The 15,087-nt window shown below is 38.4% G+C and overlaps 2 protein-coding genes across 5 annotated transcripts in view; one reads left to right on the top strand and one right to left on the bottom strand.

Annotated features, from left to right (window-relative positions):
• The window catches only part of Ubp1 (upstream binding protein 1), a 50,210-nt gene extending 37,207 nt beyond the window's left edge, over nucleotides 1–13,003 (top strand). The window contains exons 10-16 of one of the 4 annotated variants that reach the window (XM_026405389.2): nucleotides 493–547; nucleotides 817–910; nucleotides 3,927–4,017; nucleotides 4,776–4,894; nucleotides 7,216–7,358; nucleotides 8,082–8,133; nucleotides 10,072–13,002. In XM_026405389.2, the coding sequence (XP_026261174.2) occupies nucleotides 493–547; nucleotides 817–910; nucleotides 3,927–4,017; nucleotides 4,776–4,894; nucleotides 7,216–7,358; nucleotides 8,082–8,133; nucleotides 10,072–10,109 (592 nt within the window). In that variant the 3' untranslated portion in view covers nucleotides 10,110–13,002. Of the gene's footprint in view, nucleotides 1–492; nucleotides 548–816; nucleotides 911–3,926; nucleotides 4,018–4,181; nucleotides 4,316–4,775; nucleotides 4,895–7,215; nucleotides 7,359–8,081; nucleotides 8,134–10,071 lie in introns of those variants that run through there. The other 3 variants (XM_026405396.2, XM_077796253.1, XR_013343362.1) reach the window with 3 other exon arrangements.
• Nucleotides 11,306–15,087, bottom strand: part of Fbxl2 (F-box and leucine rich repeat protein 2) — an 87,598-nt gene continuing 83,816 nt past the window's right edge. The window contains exon 15 of the mRNA XM_026405414.2: nucleotides 11,306–14,111. Within this exon, the coding sequence (XP_026261199.1) occupies nucleotides 14,004–14,111 (108 nt within the window). The 3' untranslated portion in view covers nucleotides 11,306–14,003. The remainder of the gene's footprint in view (nucleotides 14,112–15,087) is intronic.

Below are 15,087 nucleotides of genomic sequence, written 5' to 3'. Positions count from 1 at the left end.
TGCCTTAGAAACACAAGGATAGTGGTTTGTTTCTCTTGTTCACTCTCTGTCATCATGGGTATGTATCATGGATTAATCAAAGGAAGATAGTATTTTATATTTTTGCTTAGGATCATTATACTTTTTCTTGTAGCTCATTGTTTTCTTAAAGTAGATGGTTTTTGCAGCTCTATATCTTATTGGTTTCTCTTTTTTCTAACTAAAATCATTTAGTATCCTTTATTTTCTTGGCATCCCTATGGATAAGTGGGATTTCATAAAACTTGAATTTCTCACTAGAACATATGGACAAAATGGCATGAGTGAAGAGAGGGTCTTCTGCGTCTTCATCTTATCATAGTTACCCCCACCCTGCTGTGTCTTCCCTCTATTTGCAAACTTACAGCTTTCTCATAGTGTTGCCTTATTTAAAGTTATCTAGTTTAATAGGCTTTGATTTTTTTTTTTTTAATTATAAAAACCATTCTCTTCTTCCTTTTCCTTTCTCTTTAGCAATTCTTCTTCCCCAAATCATCAGGGAGATGGAGTTTCACAGACATCTGGTGAAGTAAGTATCTTTTTCCTAAAACTATTTTATGCTTTCAAGGTCTTACATTTTTAAAGTTTCTGACAGTATTTGAGTCCTTATTCAGGTTTCTAAGTAGTCAGGTTCATGTTCTTCTTAGGTTTTCTTTTTTTAATACTGAAACTTGGAGGGTCCTTTGTTTTGTTTAAATACTCTTTACATGCTAGTGACTTGGTGGTCTGGTCTGGTTTGGTTTGGTTTTGTAAGTTTGACTGGTTTCATCTCTTTGTGTTCATTTTCTCTGTTAATAGCAAATTCAGCCTTCAGCTACAACCCAGGAAACACAACAGTGGCTGCTCAAAAACAGATTCTCTTCCTATACAAGACTGTTTTCTAATTTTTCAGGTATGTCTCTGTGTGTGTGAGACATACATGGGAGTGTTTTGTTTACTTGTTTGTGTCTGTGGTTTTATTAAAGAGTTTAAATTTTTTTAAATAAGTAAATATATATACACACACATACATACATAAAAAGTTACAGAAAGCAGTGATAATATACAGAGAAGTCCTGTGTTTCCATCACCCACTTTCCCACAGTAGAAATATCTTATATGCTTGTCATATACTATAAAAACCAGGAAATTACCATTGATAAAATCTATAGTTTCACCAGACTTATGGGTAGTCACTTGTATGTATGTATATAGTTTATGCAATACTTTTTCGTTTTACCTTCATTTTGAAATAGTTTTTGCTTTATACCAAGTTCCAAAAGATAATGTGCAATTGGTCCAGTATGCCTTCATTCAGTTTTTCATATAATTGTAGTACAATAACAAAACCAGTAAATTGACTTTGGTATAATATATAGTTAAGTCATTTTATCACATGTGCAGATTTGTGTAACTACTATTGTGGCTAAGCTACAGAATTAGGCCATTACCACAGTGATCTCCTGCTGCTACACCCGTTTTTATCTCTTCCACACTAGACTCTTTTCTGTCTCTATTATTTTTTTCACTTGGAGAGTTATGGAAATGGAATCACAGGATATATAGTTCCCTGGTATTTTTTCTTTTACAAACCTTGTGATATTGGCTTTTTTATAACTCAGCATCATAATCTCAAGATCCACCCAAGGGCTGGGGATGTGGCTCAAGTGGTAGCGTGCCTGCTTGCCTGGCATGCGTGCGGCCTGGGTTCGATCCTCAGCACCACATACAAACAAAGATGTTGTGTCTGCCGAAAACTAAAAATAAATATTAAAATTCTCTCTCTCTCTCTAAAAAAAGAAAAAAAAAAAGATTCACCCAAGTTGTTGTATGTATCTATAGTTTAACTCTTTTTATTGCAGAATAGTATCTCATGGACCCAGGTCTTATGTACTTAAGGGTCTTATATACTGAAGTGTCAGTTCTATTCTTACTAAGATAAGGAAATACTTGGATGGGATGTTAGAAGGCATCAAGTAGTGCTGCCTCAGGTGGTGTGGAAGGAGGTCCATGTAACAAATAGTAGTGGATACACCAGGTGGGGCAGGACCAGTATCTTCCAGATACATTTGGCACTGGGACCTTTTTCCCACAGAACAACATGTCGTGGATAAACATATTCTGAGAAATGGTGAGTCACAGTAAAGTGGCACCTTTGCTTAGCTTGTGGTAGTATAGAGCCATTGAAACTCAGCTTGGTTGCTTTAAGAGGATGGAATGTGTGTGCACATATCGAGCTTCAAGGAAATCTTAGTTTCACAAAGAATATGGTTTCCTATTGTGCTATTTATTGCATTGTTTTTGCAATGAATAGTCATTTTTGCCTCTTCAAAGTACCAGATGGAAGTCACTTGCTAGCTGGGACTGCCCGCCCACCTTTTTTTTTTTTTTTTTTAAGTTGTAGATGGACACACTATTTTATTTGTTTGATCGAACCCAGTGCCTCACACATATGAGCAAGCACTCAACCACTGAGCTACAGCCCTAGCCCTGGGATCCATATTTTTATATGATTAAGGAAAAGCCTCTTAAGTGTGAAAAACTAGAAATTGTACAATTTGGGGTGGAGGTGGTCATCTTGAGCTCTTGCAGAACAAGCAGAATTAAAAGCATAGCACATAGAAAAACCTCCAATAAATATGGAAGGCCCTTGTTACTCCTATTTGGTCCGTTCATGTTTTTGTCTTGGGAGTTTTAAGCTCTTTTCATTGAGTGTGGGCTTCCTCTGGAGACTGGGCAGGGAGCTAGTCATTGTGCCCCTTTGGTGCATCAACTGAGTCAAAGAACTACAAAAGGTCAGTGAGGAGATGAGGCCTCTTGCTCTGAGCCTTTTGGGTTTTCACATTTCAGGAAGGTTTATCCACTTTTCTGCATGGGTTAAGGTTAAGGGTACATATGTGCGTGGGCACATCTCTGGTCACACCTATGAGCCCTGCTTCAGAGGTGTTTTTTGTAGGCTCCAGTAGAGAGATGAGAGTGCTTGTTTCTCTGACTACAGAATGACTCTTAATGTTCATGTCTTGTGGAAGTTACACTTCTCTGATCTTTTTTTCTTTTATAAATTAGAAATTTATTAGGTTCTCATATTCAAGCTCTTAGAGAACTCCATTATCTTATTACATATTGGTAGGAGATACTTATATGGAAGTTATGCCTATATCCCAGAGACTGTTAGTAGAGGGCTAAACATAAAAGATTGTGAATGTATTCAAACATAAATAAGCAGAGAGGAGAATGTGATGAACTCCCATGTAGCCACCCCAAGCTTGGTCAGTCTTGTTTTCACTACTTCCTCTCCCACCTTTCTGCTGTATTTTAAGGTCTGTTGTATCTTTGATCTCTTGTTATTCACACTTGGCAAGTATTTATGGGGGGAAATATGAAGGAATTATGTGATTCTCTGCCATGCTTTCCTTTAAAATTGGCTGCTATGACAGTTATGTTACAGAATGTTTGATGTGACATTAAGAGGCCTAGTCCTTGTTCCACTATCAGCTAGTTGTGTCACTCTGAACATGTTTCTGAAACTCTGGACTTCCATTTTCTCTTTTGTAAAAATAAAACACTGAGTAATCTGGGTGATCTCAAGATTTATTTACCTGAGGTCAGAATCAAGTAAAGCCACAGCAGAGCCACTAGGTGAAGCAGGCAGTGAGATTTGGTATTGGGGATAGTCAGTTGTATGGGATCTGTACACTGTTTAGATTTACCAGCTTCTGGGCTTCTGAACTCCCTCTTGATATAATACAGGCCATTGAAAAACCAGCATTGTTTTTGGCTCTAAAGGTCAGGGGATGTGTGTGTGTACATTCAGAATGCCTGACGTTGTTTAGAAGGACATCTAACCATGTAAATAGAGATGGATGCTTGTGAAGCAGCCAGTGGCATGTTCTTTTTCATTTGAGAAGAGTCTCTTTGTTGTCCTCCAGGTGCCGACTTATTAAAACTGACAAAGGAAGATTTAGTTCAAATTTGTGGTGCAGCCGATGGAATTCGGCTCTATAATTCACTGAAGTCAAGGTAAAATACTGTGGACTGTTTTGCGTGAAATAAGGACATACCTTTCTTCGCGTGGGGGGTTTGGGCAGAATGTGTTTCCACGATAGGTTGGCGTGTGCCTGTGTGCACCGTCGAGCATCGGCAGCATCGTGCTCACGAGAAGACTGTTTTGTGTACACCTTCAGGGCAGGCCCAGATATGATGCAGGCACTGATGAGGGCAGAGGTAGACTGTAAGACTGGTAGCAATGCACATGGGCAGTACTGATTTCTTGAAGACGACTGGGTTTGTTGCCAAGAAAACAAAACTTCTAATTTAGGTGAGCTATACAGAATCTACGGTTTTCAAGGTCATGACTATTATTAAACAGTTATTAAATATGTAAACTTCTAATTGTGAATTAAAATAATAGAACTGTAAACTATGCTGGCTTTTACGATCCATTTACTATCATTGTTATTTCTAGACTTGGGGTGTGAGAATTCCATTAAAATTGAATCATTGATTTTAAATTGCTTACTTAATCTTGAAACTTAAATTTACCAGCATCTGACAGACCATCTCAATGGTTTAGAGTCTGGATCATCATATTAGACCACCTGTGATAGTTGTTGTGAGGTGTGTGGTTTTTACATTTTTATTAGTAAATTATTTTGTATAATGAAATAACATTGTAAAATTTTCATAAGGAATTAGAACTTAGATTCCTATAGTTGTCATGTGTACGTGTGTTCAGGCAGCTTCTCTCCTAGGCTCATCTTGGCATCTTCTGATTGCAGGTCGGTTAGGCCCCGCTTAACCATCTATGTCTGCCAGGAGCAGCCGAGTAGTGCCACCCTGCAAGCGCAGCAGCAAGCTGCAGGCAGTGGAGGCGAGAATGGCAGTGGGACGCCTTACGGTGGGTATTCAGGGTATCTCAACCCTGTCACTTCCTTTCTGCCCAGTTACTAGTGCAGGAGTCTTGATAGTAGTAGGCACCAACTGTAGGGCCATGTCCTTGGGAAAAGAGGAAACTAGCAGTCTTTCTCAAGTTCTCTTTTATATGGCCCCTTGTGCCAGAAATATCTAAACAAGCAAAAGACTAGCTTGAATGCTTTGAGATTTTTATCTGGCTTTTTGCCCCCTTAAATCTCACATTTACTGAAATGGCAAATGTACACTGGTGGCTTGATAACCCTCCCCCCCCCCCAAAAAAAGGGGGAGCACCACTCTTCTCCATTTTACTGACTAGCAAGATGGGGGGACTACTTAAAATAAAACATGTGCAAAGATGCATCTGTATATCAGTCCTAAGTGTGGACTGGGTGGCACAGTGATCTGTTCATGAGGTGATAGGTCCCTATCAGTGGTAGTAGGCTCTGTGTCATTTTCCATCTGTATGTTAGGAAGCATCTCATTCCTGAGGGTTTTTCTTATTTATACAGTATAGCACTGGATTAGAGCAGATATTGAAAGGCTGGTCCCTTTTCTCCTCTGAATATAGCCTTAAAATAAGTAAGCATTTTTATTTTACATCATATACTTTCTACTATTTTCCTCTTATGTTTTGAAACAGAAGGCAACATGTTCAGAACTTTAAAGAGAAAGATACATTGCAAAATTCAGAGGCAGTTATTTGCCCTGATAAATACTTTATGGTTGGAATTTTACTGAAAAAACAAGGGCAGCAGTCACAATTACAGAATTTTCCATTTGGTGTTAATTTTACTCCAGAAGCCATGAATTTTAAGATTCAAGGTACAAGTTCTTAATCTAAAAGGATAAAAATTTTTAAGAATCTCACCATGTATCTCCAAGGTCTTACACATCATTTACATATCATTAAGACTGTAATATTTTAGAGGTTACATCCCCAAACGTAGGTAACACATTTAAACTCCGCCACTGGAGTGCCACAGAATAGCCATAGAATGTATGTTAATGATAGGTATGGCTGTGTTCCAGTAAAATTTATTTAGGAAAAAATAAGTGGAGGGAGCTGGGATTGTGCCTCAGTGGCATTGTGCTTATCTGGCACATGTGAGGCACTAGATTCGATCCTCAGCACCACATTAAAAAAATAAAGGTATTGTGTCCGTAACAAAGGTTTCTGTACTCATAAATCCACACACACAACAAGGAACACACCCTTATTTACGGAAACAAAGTTCTCAGCAGTGGTATTTTTGATCCATGTCTAGCTTGACTCTGTCATTAAGCAAGACCCGCATGAGTCAGACACTGCACATGCACACTCTGCAGGTGATGTCTGCTGGAGACTTATATGTGCCAGGAATGCAGAACGCTGGATGGACTCTGGCTAGGGTATTCTGTAAAGAAGTTTCAACCTTCATTGTCTGTCTATAGCCGTTCATGTGGTATCTTCTACATTATTTTAAATTTGTGTGTGTGTGTGAACATTGGGCGAGGGTACCAAGAGCTTTCATTCCTTAGGATAAATTCCCAACAGTAGGATTATTGGATCAAAAATAATGACCCCTTTAGGGCTCTTTTTGTATATTACCAGAAATATATACATTTTAAAAACAACTTTCTTCAAGTATGATATGTATACCATAAAAATTCTTTTACTGTAATATGCAGTTCAATGGTACTTCAGTGTTTACAGTTTATAGCCATTGTTGCAGTCCAGCTTGAGTCCCATTACCCCAGAAAGACCCCTGTGCCTGTTTGTAGCCCATCCTAACCCCTACCCCATTTTTTGGTACCTGGTATTGAACCCAGGGTCGTTTAATCATTAAGCCACATCCCCAGCCTATTTTTATTTACTTATTTTTTGGGGGACAGGGTCTTGCTAAGTTGCTCAGGGCCTCACTAAGTTACTGAGGCTGGCCTTGAAGTTGTGATCCTCCTACCTTGACCTCCTGAGGGCTGGAAGCACAGGGATGCACCACCATGTCCAGCTTCCCTGTTCATATTTAACTTTTGAATACAAGAGACTTCAGTGCAGAAAAATATAAATAAAAATTTAAACCTTAAATCATTTTGTTAATGTTAAGTTATACATGCAAACATAAATAATGTATTATATTTCAGATGGGTAGTTTGATATTTTAAGGTAGTAAGGGGGAAAAGATGTTAATTTGGTCCCATTATAAATTTTAAATTTTATTTTTTTGATACTTTGAAAGATGTATTCTTTCTGTGGATCAGGTAGGAAGCAGATCAAAGATTATGGGTAATATGCTGGTTTTTTTTTTTTTCTTTCTTAAATTTCAGTTTACCATGCAATCTACTTGGAAGAAATGGTTGCCTCAGAAGTTGCACGAAAACTTGCGTTGGTGTTTAATATTCCTCTCCACCAAATTAACCAGGTTTACAGACAGGGTCCCACTGGCATCCACATTCTTGTTAGTGATCAGGTAAATTGGATAATCATCCTCATTCATTTTTCCCTTTCATACTGATATTTACTTTTGAACTATAGAAAATAATTCTGTGGTGATCTCTTTCCAAATACTCATGAGAATCATTTCCAAAGAGTTAGTGATCAAATTTTGTAAGAATTTATAATCAAGAATTTTAGTGATAATAAGAATAAGGAACACAAGTCAAAGAAAACTGGCTTATCCTCCCCACAACCCTTTGCATTCAGATACTCATTTCAGGACTTTGAAGGTTAGAAGCAGGCTCTGTCCCTTTTTATGAGGTGGACATTGGTTATTTTCTCATTTTGGCCATTATGGCCACCTTAAAAAAGCCATGAAAGTTTACAAGTACAACCCACCTCCCAACTCCATGTTCAGAGCAAGTAATCATAGAATAATAACATGTACTTTGTTTTAGTCAATATTAACAGAACTGTAAGGAAGTGCTCCCCATAGATCACAGAATGACTGACCAGATCCTCAGGGACAATGATGGCAGGGATGGTCAGAATAAGGTCTTGTGAGTGCAGTAGACACATATTTTCACTACCTCACACTGGCTTCAGGAAGTATTTTGGTAATTTGAATTCTGTACTTGTGCAAGAATAATATATAGACTATAATATTTTCCTTTAACTGATTTTAAATCATTTCTATTCATTTAAAAAGGGACAGTAATATCTTAATTGTACTTATATGTGTGCTTTACTCTTCTAGATGGTTCAAAACTTTCAAGATGAGAGTTGTTTTTTATTCTCTACAGTAAAAGGTACTTTGTACATGTGTGTCTTTATACTCAAATTATGAACAATATTGTGTGTGCCTCTGATTAGTTACCCTTTTGTGTGCTTACTCTTGAAAATGCTTTCTCCACTAATTTTTAAGAATTAGAGAAATGAATCAACAGAATGTTTTTAAGGACTATAATGGAAGTTAACTAGCAAATGAGGAAAAGGTGTCAGTCTTTCTAGGTAACTAGGAAAAACTTAGTTCATTCAGTTAACATTTTACTGAGCACTGTTTCAGAAATTTAATGCTTAGTAAATGTTGAACAAAACAAAGAGTCTGTGTAACTCCCACTCTAGTGGGGAAAACAAACCAAAATTGGCCAAACTTACCAACATTTTAAGTGCCAAGAAGGAATTGGAAAGTCTGTGGGGTGTTTATAGATAAGGGGAATCTTGAATGGAGGACATGGAACAGTTAAGGAAGGCTTGTATGAAGAAGTGTCTTGAAGGATGAGGAGCTGGCCATAGGAATAGTGTCCTAGGGCAAATGATTCTATCAAGGCCTGGAAGAGGGTTGTGTAGCTGCCATGTAGTGGGTGAGGGTGAGTAGAGCAAGGTGGGGGACAGGGTTTTGCATTCAGGATTGAGGTGATGGTAGTTTGGATTTTAGTTGAAATGCATTGGAAAATCAGTGAAGTTTAAACAAAGTAGTAATGTGATTAGATTTTCCTTCTACTTTCAAAATGGGGGGCATGAGAAGACCACAAAACTGGAGGCAGGAGATGGCCATCCAGGCAAGAGGTAATGATTTATAGACTGAGCTCCACATTTGAGGGAGTAGTAGTTGTAATTGCCAGTTTCTTGTTGAGAGTTAACATGGGGTATGTCAGGTAGTCACTTAATGGTGCCATTCTGGGTCTGAATAAAGAGGTCTGGGTTTAAAATATAAATTTAGAAACCTTCGGCTTTTCAGAAGTTATAAAGTTGAAGTCATTGGAGGAGACAGTATGGAAAGAGGGCTCAGGTGAACTCCAACATTAAAAGATTAGGTAGAGAGTTTTTAAAGGCCAAAGAATTTGAAGAGATCTATGTTCATAGATTGTTTTAAAGGGCAAGTGGGTTAAGAGCCCAAACCAGGCTTAACACAACTTTCCCTAGAAGAGGAAAATGTCATGCATTCCTTACTCTTTCCTGGTGGTCACTCTTTGTGCCTGATGTGTCACATATGACATCAAGTTACCTGCACTTTTGAAGTGATGTTTTATGTGGACTGAACTACATTCAGTGACCTACAGGGCTGAATTGTAACCAGGACCGGTTCACCTGTACTTTTCTGCTCAACTTTTACTCTGTAAAACTCATTGCATAAAAAAAAGGAAACTCATAAAAAAAAAAAACAAAAAAACTGTAATTGTGTAGTTGTGAATTCAGTAGACATTTCAAACTTAGGATTTCCCCTAAAATCTGTTTTTCAGATTTGTGTACATTAAAAAAAATCATTTATCTAAAATACCTTTAATGCTTCTCATCATTTATGGAGGCCATCAGGCAAAAGTTGGATATATTTTTTAAATGTTTCAAATCTTCCTCCAAGGAGTTAAAAATTTTTTTCTAGGAATGATAGAAACATTGTGTATTTTCTGTAGGGTTGACTTGGCCCTTGCAGTGTTTTCACCTGTTCAGCTTCCAACTTGTGCTCTGTCTGGCTTACAGATAAGTTCCACATCACACTGCAGAACTGGCAAGCAGTATGGGAGCAGTATACTAAGAAGGGCACAGCCAGTCTTTAGAAAGCAGAATGGCTAAAAGGGGAATGTGGACATGATGCCGCCTAAGAGAAAAAGCAAGAACAAATGAACGTTTTTCTCTAGAATTCTTTGAAAGTAACCTCTGAGGTGGGGGTTGTAGAGTTTTTTTTAGTGTTCTTGCTTTCCTAAGCCAAATTAAAAATTTTTTTAACTTTTATCCTTTTTCTGCAGCTGAAAATAATGATGGTATCCACATAATTTTGAAGTGATGTCTTATGTAGACTGAACTATATCCAGTACCAAATAAAGTCACGCTAAAAGTGTGTGAAGACTGAATCCAAGATGTCTTGGGATTGGATTTTACTATATGAAATGTTTCATATTGAAAACACAGATGACCTTTCTAATGAGTTGTATGAGAGGCAAATCTCACTGTCACTGCCATAGCCAAGCATCCTCGTGAGAGTGAGCACGTCGGGACAGCGTGCATCCAGCTCTGGAGGCCGTGGGGCAGGCGTGGCTACCTGCTTCTCTGGCAGAGGCCAGTAGATACAGTTCCCAGAAGCAGCCCTTGGGCTTTTTACACTGTATGCGGTTTGGAAATGAATGTAAAACTTAACCATGGGCATTTACCTATCTGTGCCAGTTTGGTTTTTATTGCCTGAACCTTATGCTGACCTGGGGAGGAGATGGGGGACAGTGCTATTGTGGAGCCAGAAAGGATTCCTTCAGCAGAGAGATGGACTGTGCTGATGTGGTGATGGTCAGGTAAGAGGCTCGGCACCTTCTCAGAAGAAATCATATCTAAGGGTATAGGTGTGAAATGATCATGCCAGACTGGAGAGGATCCAAGCCAGGAAGATGGGCTTGAAGCAAACTGCATTATCAGGAGTACCTTGGTGAGAGGATCAGTGTAAATCCTAATAGGTACAAAGACTTGTGTTTTTGCTTTGTCACAGATTTATTGAATAACTTTTTTGCTTCTGCTTCCAATTTTAGCATTTTAGTTTCTGGTTTTCATTTTTTTGAAGCCTCCTTGCCTTTAAACTCGTGGTTTTCTGTCTTGTTTCCTTCTTATTTCTCCACCCCCTTACTCCTGAGCATTTTTAAAGACCTGCCCTAGACATTGGAAATAGGTGACATAGGTAGGAGGCACAAAGTTTTATTGTTGGTAGCTTCTGAGTTGGTGTTATGGGATCTTTGTTATGAACAAGATGAGATTTTTCATGGAAACACTAGATATCATAAATCTAACACTAAAATTTACCAAAAAAAAAAAAATCCCTTGGTCTCTTGTCAGATATTGAGCTTCAGTACAATCATGAATAAACATTCTGATTGAGAGGTTTTTAATAACCACACAATGGCTTTTTCTTAAAGTATGCATCTTTCATAAAAAGTGTGCTAGCATACTCCCCCCCCCCCCACCAAAGGGAATCCACTAGTTTCTTCTTTTGCTCCTCCCTTCACTCAGAGCCTTCCCAGAATTCATTGAGCATTTTTTGAGGCCTATGGTGTATCAGACTGAATTTTTAAACTTTTTAATTACAGCATCTCTGTTTATTAAGCTCTTTTGGCTTTGAATGTACCATTTGAGCTTCGTCTTTGTTCAGGTGGAAATAGGAATGATTAATTGTAAGTTTGAAATCTCTCCCAGAAGACAAATGACTTCACTAGGTGAAAGCTTTGACATTTTGGTTTATTCATAAAGGGGTTAATTATTTGCTACAAAGAAGCACTGTCTGAATATTTTCATCTTAGTTCAGAAATATCTGTTACTCCTATAGACCATGTAGGAAGAGAGTTTTCTTTTCTGTCCTTCTCCCCTTTGCTTTTGTGTGACCACATGTTTTCTGTACCAGTCACTTGGTTCTTGAAAGAAGTAAGCTTCTCAGTTGTTTTAGAGTTTTGCTTGTCTATTTAGCATTCCTTTGGGTCTCATGATTTATGGAACAATAAATGTCATTTGATGCTGTGTGCTATTTTGAATTCATCAGGTTTTAGAAAAGTGGGATAAAATACAAGCTCATCAAACTTGAAATTAATACTGAGTGGCATTGACCGTTAGTCTGTCCCAGTAAAACAGGTTAAATAAATTATGGCACCAGCAAATTTGCTACTTTGTTTTTTTAATAGTAGGATGTACACATTTCAGTACAATAAATGTTTTCCGATTGTTTTGCAAACGTGTCTCATTTAAAATGTCAGTTCTTGCTAGTTTCACTTCAAGTTGACTTTCACCTTGCTAGTTTCATCTCAAGTAGAGTCATAGAACCAAGGGAGCCACTGTCCTGAGCATACCTCAGAACAAATATTGTAAGAGGCTAAGCTCTTGTAGGTTTTTTCCCCTCAAAACTAAGGACAGGTTATTCTACAAACTGTTCTTTACAGAGGAAGCAAACCTGGTTTTCTCACTTGAGGTAACCCTCTATTTTTATAAATGAGGTCATGGATCGTTTAGCATCAAGTCCAATAGCAGTGAGAGGTTGTATCCTAACTCAAAGAGAGAATATATGGCAGTCTCTGGTCATTAGAAAAAAAAATCTTCTCCAGTGCTGGGGATTAAATTCAGGGCCTCACACATGGCCAGGTAAAGCACTCTACCAATTAAATTTAATACAAACTAATCATTTTAACAAGTTTGTTACATGCTCATTTGTTCACTTAAATGGCTTCATCAGTTATGTCCTCCTTCCCTAACAGTGGCGCAAATATAACTGCTGTGGCATTCATATAACCAGGAAATACTGGAGTTTATCAAAAAGCAATAAAATAGTACTTTAATGCTTACTCAATCTTGCTAAGTCAATTTATGGGGGGTATATGTTTATCTGCCATCTTTGAATGCAGCTGAGGCATTTGTCCCCTTAAAAATGCTTTTATCATTGTCTATAAAAGCATAGAAAGCATTTTTGTTTTTATTTCTCATGAATTCTAAAAAGTGGTTGCAAGGATCAGCTGCCATTAACACTTGAGTTCACAGTGAAGGTGGTAATGGGTTCCTAATCTTCAATAAAGATCACAAATGTGGACAGTGCAGAGCAGGACTCAGTTATAGCATCATATCTTATTTCAGGTAACATTAGGAGGTCTGAATTTGGAAAACGGTTTTACTCAGATTTATGTGCCAGAAAATAGCAATAAAACCCTCTGAATTAAGTATTGCAATGGTTTATTCATTTTTATATTGTGAGTCCAAAAGGTGCCAACACTTTTCTGAGTTTTAAGTGTGTAAAATTTTTGAATAGTTTTGGTGTAACCTGATTTCTAAAATTTAAAAATAAAAAAAAAATCACATCCATTCTACATGCATCCATTCATTGTTTTTAATAGTATACTAGAGATAACTTAAGCCTTAATTCCTGTTTCTTTAGATCCCCCATATTTGGTGAGAAGTATGGAATAATTAGCTTTATTCCCTATAATAAAAATGCATTATGTGCTGTAGCATATGCCAGAGCTTGTAATTTCCAATCAGGCAACACAAACTGAGTTGCTTTTGTTTTGTTTTGGTTCCTGGAGGTGGATATGACAGGCTGATAACAAAGGTGAAGACCCTGCTTCACCCAGTTTAGAGTCCTCATTTCTTTGGTGTCTCATGGAAACCTATTATCATGCCTTCCACATAAGTTTCTACATATAAAACTATTTGGGTATTGTGAATTTGCATTACAGTCACTTTGATAAAATTGCTATTTAATCTTCAAAGTGAAAAGTCCAGCTAATCAAAATGCAATTACTGTGGATTAAAGTAGGCCACTGGCTTAAGGATCAGGTAGAAAATCAACAGGTTATATTTTTCTGCTCAGTTTGTGCTAACACTGATGGTCTGTTTGAGGAATGCTGATAAAGCCAAGGGTAGGACTTTTGTACAGAGATTGGTACCCACCTCATAAGGGATCCAGGTTTCTTGTGTGATCTTGGCTGCATCAAGACCACTCTTGCCACGTGTTAATGGACACAAAGTTTTGATTGCATCACAGCAAAATAAAGGTGAAACACTATCACCAGAGTTACTCCAGTCCATACTGAAGGCTTTTACCTGTAAATGCCTTTCCCAGTGGAGAAGCAAGAGATTTGGGTAATGATGGAGTAATCATGAAGACTGGTCTTCTCTACAAGAAGAGACACCTCATCACCCCTTGGGCCTGAGCAGTGGGCTGTCAGAGAATAACACAGCACCTACACAGTCGCTGTCCACTTCCTGCCACTGCTGTTGGTGGGGTGACAGGAGCAAAGTAGGCATGGACTTTGACATGAGGGAGCTGAGCCTGGAAGTAGAAAAAGTGGAGTAGTCTTTACCCTGGTATTTTGGGATTATAACTACTTTCCCCTTAATATTATTAGAGAAATTATTATTTCTGCTCAGTGGCAATAACTGGCCCTGTGGGCAAACTTGAGTGAAGGACCCTGGATAGGGCTGCTTTGCGGCGAAAAACGATATATGTGAATTATACGAAGATGCCAAGACTATGTCCTGCCTCTTACTGATAATGATCTAAGTTGTTTTCCTTGGAAGGAGAGCCTCTTTTTATTGGTGATTGAACCTAGGTGTACTTTTACCACTGAACTACATACATCCCCTGTCCTTTTTTGAGATAGGGTCTTATCAAGTTGCCCAGGCTGTCCTCAAGCTTGGGATCTTTCCCAGCCTCCTGAGTTGCTAGGATTACAGGTTATGTGTCACCATGCCTGGCCGATGGAGGTGCTATAAGGGTGCTGATCAGACTGCATGGAACATCTCCCCCAGACCCACTCAAGTTAACTTCCAGAGTGGGATCTAAGCAATGGGATTTTGAAGCAGTCAAAGATGACTGACAAATGAGTAAACCAGATAAGTTTGCATAACTATTGGCTTAGGATAGAATGGAGAAAGTGAATGTTGATTTGGGGAGGGAAACTGGAGCTTAAACTCAGGGGCACTCGACCACTGAGTCACATCCCCAGCCCTACTTTGTATTTTATTTAGAGACAGGTTCTCACAGAGTTGCTTAGTGCCTCGCCATTGCTGAAGCTGGTTTTGAACTTGCAATCCTGTCTCAGCCTCCTCAGCTGCTGGGATTACAGGCCAGTGCCACTATGCCCAGCTGGCTATTGATTTTTTTTTAAAAATGATGTTCAGTTTATTAATTGCTGAGATTCATCTCATCACTACATCTCATTACAGACTATGATAGGTGGAGGGTGGGGCTGGAAACTGAACCCAGGGCCTTGTGCATGCTTGGTAAGCACTCTATCACTGAGCTA

This window comes from Urocitellus parryii, chromosome 3 (assembly GCF_045843805.1).
Source record: "Urocitellus parryii isolate mUroPar1 chromosome 3, mUroPar1.hap1, whole genome shotgun sequence".
Classification (NCBI taxonomy): Eukaryota; Metazoa; Chordata; class Mammalia; order Rodentia; family Sciuridae; genus Urocitellus; species Urocitellus parryii.
Note: the sequence above shows the minus strand (reverse complement) of the source record. Positions and strands in the feature narration are given on the sequence as shown.